The sequence below is a fragment of the Coenobita brevimanus genome, chromosome 12 (genome assembly GCF_032717465.1).
Source record: "Coenobita brevimanus isolate Jiangsu-jjx chromosome 12, ASM3271746v2, whole genome shotgun sequence".
Classification (NCBI taxonomy): domain Eukaryota; kingdom Metazoa; phylum Arthropoda; class Malacostraca; order Decapoda; family Coenobitidae; genus Coenobita; species Coenobita brevimanus.
The window spans coordinates 16934405-16938309 of record NC_136965.1 but is presented as its reverse complement, the minus strand read 5'-3'; the positions used below and the strand labels follow the sequence as shown (position 1 = coordinate 16938309).

General features: G+C 53.3%; 1 protein-coding gene across 1 annotated transcript; it reads right to left on the bottom strand.

The window, feature by feature from the left end:
- Positions 1-396: 396 nt before the first annotated feature.
- On the bottom strand, positions 397-1071 carry LOC145412932 (protein FAM200C-like). Its single transcript, XM_080282743.1, has one exon. The coding sequence runs from the start codon at positions 1069-1071 to the stop codon at positions 397-399; it is 675 nt and encodes a 224-aa protein (XP_080138869.1).
- Between the last annotated feature and the right edge of the window lie 2834 nt (positions 1072-3905).

Here is a 3905-nt window from a genome sequence, read left to right as displayed (position 1 = left end):
CTTCGTGGCTACGGGCCTGTTAGGTGATCCTCTTCAGTCTCGTCAAGAACAGCTGAAAGATTCTCAAACATGGCAACATTTTCTGCACTCACTTTCCTTTGCCAGTTCTGGAGTTTAGCAAGAAATGCATATGTAGAGCCCATGAAGTGAAACACATTTCTTTCCTATCCTTGTAGCTTGAGAATCAGCCTGTTTAGCTGCTCAAAAACATCGACCAGTTACGCAAGACGTGACTCCCACAACGCCTGGTTGAAGAAAATAAATCATCCTTCCCTCCCTTTCATTTCCAGGGAAAATTTCTCTCCGAAGCTCAGATACTCTGTTCACAACATTGCCCTTGGAGAGCCATTGCACTTTGAGGTAAACGAGGGGGATTCATGCTATGAATCCATGTCTTCACAATTTCTGGAAAAGGCGAGGGTTCAGATCTCCTATTTTCATGAAGATGACGCATTTTACTACTGCCTCCAGGTTCTTGCAAAGGGCATCAGGTAGAGTTTTTGAGGCCAGTGCAAAACGATGGATCATACCGTGAACCACTTTCTCATTCGGAGCTACGTCCTTGACATACTTCTGTATCCCTGGTTTTGATCTCAGCATCGCCGGAGCCCCATCAGTACAGATGCCACAACAATCTTTCCAGGTTATTCCGTTAGCTGTGAAGAAAGAAGTCAATTTTTCTATCACATCTAAAGCTTTTGTGGTGATTTCAAGTTGAATGCAGAACAGACATTCATCTTTGCTGTCATGAATGAATACATACCTAACAAACACGAGGAGCTGTGCACAAGAACTCACATCTGTTGACTCATCCAACTGCACTGCGACCATACCAGTTGGAGAGTGTTTAATCTGTATCATTTGTTCCATGATATCAGTTGACGTTCCACTAATTCTCCTTTTCACTGTGTCGCCTGACAATGAAATCTGCTGAATCTTCTGTGCTCTTAACTCTCCACGAACCCTTTTCACCACCTGTACAGCAAACGGCGTAATTAAAGTTTCTCCAGTCATGTGGGCCTTTTTCTTCCTTGCCACTTCAAGGGAAACCTTATATGATGCCTCTACCATACTTAAGTTCTTTTGTTGGAAAGCCCCACTCCCATCCAGTCTCTTTTTGCCCAATCTCTGTTCATGGCGCTTGAAAAAACTGGGTCTTTCTCCGCATACTGGGTGAAATACCCGCTTGGCAAGGTGAACCGGACACCACCACCCTAGGAGGAGTGTATGAGGGGGTGATACCCACCCCGCCAGGAGATGACAGGGAGGCTGGCTTTCCTGACATACCTTCCAGGCAAGAGCGACTTATCTCCCCTGTGACCCGACGCCCCTCTTCCCCGCAGCCAGACCACCCAGCAGTGTACAAGAAGAGTACACTACACTCAAGTGGAGGGAACACTCGCCAGAATTGGGGTGGGACTTACAGTGGCAAGATCCCAAGCAAACCCTCGGATGCCGAGTCCTTTGGATCGGCCTCCTATTTAGAAGAGGACTCAGGAGGAGCCTCAGGGGTTGCTATTTCCCCAAGGGAGCAGTGACACAGTAGCACCCGTTGCGTATACTGTGGGTGGAGGGACCGTCGGTCAGCCACCCTCTGCCAACCACCTTCGGGAGCCGGCACGTTGGCACGTCCACCAGACGACCTTCACAGGCACTCCCAAGGAGGAAGGAGGGCCCTGGGGTACACTCTGTCAGAGGTACCATGCACAACAAAGTGTCACCGTCCCCCAGTGCTGCCCCAACCCTGACGAAAGGAGGACAGGCTCCATCTCGTCCTCCCAACGTCCCCGGAACGGGAGTCCCAGGCCTTGTGGCAGGAGTGCGATCTCTGTTGGAGCTGTGGCTTTAGCCGGGAATGCCCGTCGGGTGCCTTCTCCCAGCCGCCCAGGTCTGTGGTGTCTAGAGGAGTCTCCCTCGACTCCTCGTACACCCCTGTCCCTCGTAGGAGCACAGGCAGTGGCCAACAGGGCTGCCTGATGGAGGGAACATCCCTTGGACCTCCCCAGCACACCCTGGACCAGAGTTTCGGCCTGCCAAGTAGGAGAGCCGACCCTTGGCCGCTCTCCCTCCGCAAGTCCCCAGGCTCCTACAGAGGAAGTTGCCTCTTGCTTTGCCCACCCCTCCTGTGGCAGAGCAAGGCGCCCCTCTTCCCGTCTCTCTCCTCGAGAGGGTAGTATGTGCTCCCTTCCAGGAACCCCACCAGATACCAGACCAGTCATGACATCCCCGAGGCCAGGTGTCCTGTCCCTGCAGCCCCATCCTCCCCAGGTGCTGTTAGACTCCGCCATGACAAGAGGCCGCAGTCCAGCCCAGCCGGTCTCCTCCAGCTGATGAGACTGCAGTCACCGGAGTCAGCAGGGCTCCCCCCACGCCTGCTGCAGTAGCTGGACCTCCCCCAGCGCTGGTGACTGCAGGCCCCCCCCTGATGGATCCCCTTGCCGGACAAGACGGCAGCACAGCTAGGGCCCCGCCCTCCCCACAGCCAACCCTAAGCCTGGGCCGCCCCAGGTCCGCCCCCAGGACCCTGACAATGACTAAGGGCCAGCGCCAAGCACCACGCCTCCTGGCCCTCTTTGGCCCTAGCCCGGTGAGCCCCACCTCCTGCTGGGCTGTTGCGGCTAGGGAGCCGCCCATCACACCACCTCCCAACTCCTCCAGGACTCATGGTGACATTACGGACCACCCATCCCTGTACTACACTCCAGATGACCCACCCCCTAATCCTGGCCACCACCTCAGGCTCCCAGCGTGGGACCTCCTGCCAGCCGTGACCCATAGCCTCCACTCCGCCAGTATCGTGAGTACGAAACCCTAAGGTTGTCTCCCCTCCCCCAGTGCTGGTAAGTCCCACCCCAGTGAGCTAGCCCCTGTCTCTCCCCACTGTGCTCCCCCAGCTTTTGTGAACCCTACCCCAGTGGACTAGCCCCTGCCCCTCTCCTGGTGGACCCAGTGTTACCCCCCCTCTCCCCCCCTTGTGTGCCAGTGTGAACTCTAGTACTCGTGATCGCATGCATGGAGTATGTGGCCCGCCCACTCACGGGTCGGCCTCAGATGTGGAACCCTCCCCTAGTGGTACACACGGAACACTTAGGCCAGTGCAAATCTCCCCAGTGCAGCCCTTTCCCCCCCATGCCCCAAATTTCCCGTCCCGAGTAATCCTCTTGCCTCAGACCTGACATTACCCTCCCCCTCTCTCCCCCCAACCCCCTCCTTCATCCCCCACGTGGATAGATACTAGGTATTATACCCTCTCGTCCTATGTCCGCACACATAGTATATGGTTAGCTAGGGTACCGTCCATGTCACGCTGATGTACTTTACCTAGGAATCCATATATGTCATGCGACCACTTATACCTAAGGACTTGAGTATACTGCATACTGCCGTCTATGTTACGCGCCTGACATATTGAGATATACTGTACTATACTGTCTGTGTATACTAAGCCTGATGTACCTGATATATCTACGAGACTTACCTGTGACACTGTGTGGAAATTACTCTATATCAGGGAAGGTATAATATCGTTTTAAGGTCAAACTTGCTGAACGAGGTGGAAAGTAACTGTTGTAAAAGCTATTTTGAGTCATTGTATGTTTCTCAGTTTTGTTCATAGCATGTGTGTGTATTTGTCTATTGATAATATATAAGTGTGCCTTTTGACCAGTGGTGTTTGGACTTTCCCTCCTTGCCTGTACTGACCCGGTCGGGAACAAAGAACCCAGGACTGCATCGTACCTGTGACCGAGAAGTCGGGACTCAGAATACGCTGCATAACACTGTCGATGGATTGTCGTTAGATGATGCTTCAGCTTACTAGGCTTCATAGAATCATTCCCCAGCACACACTGAGGTTTCTCGGTACCATCTGTGAGGATTGATGTAAATCCGTAGTTAATGTATTC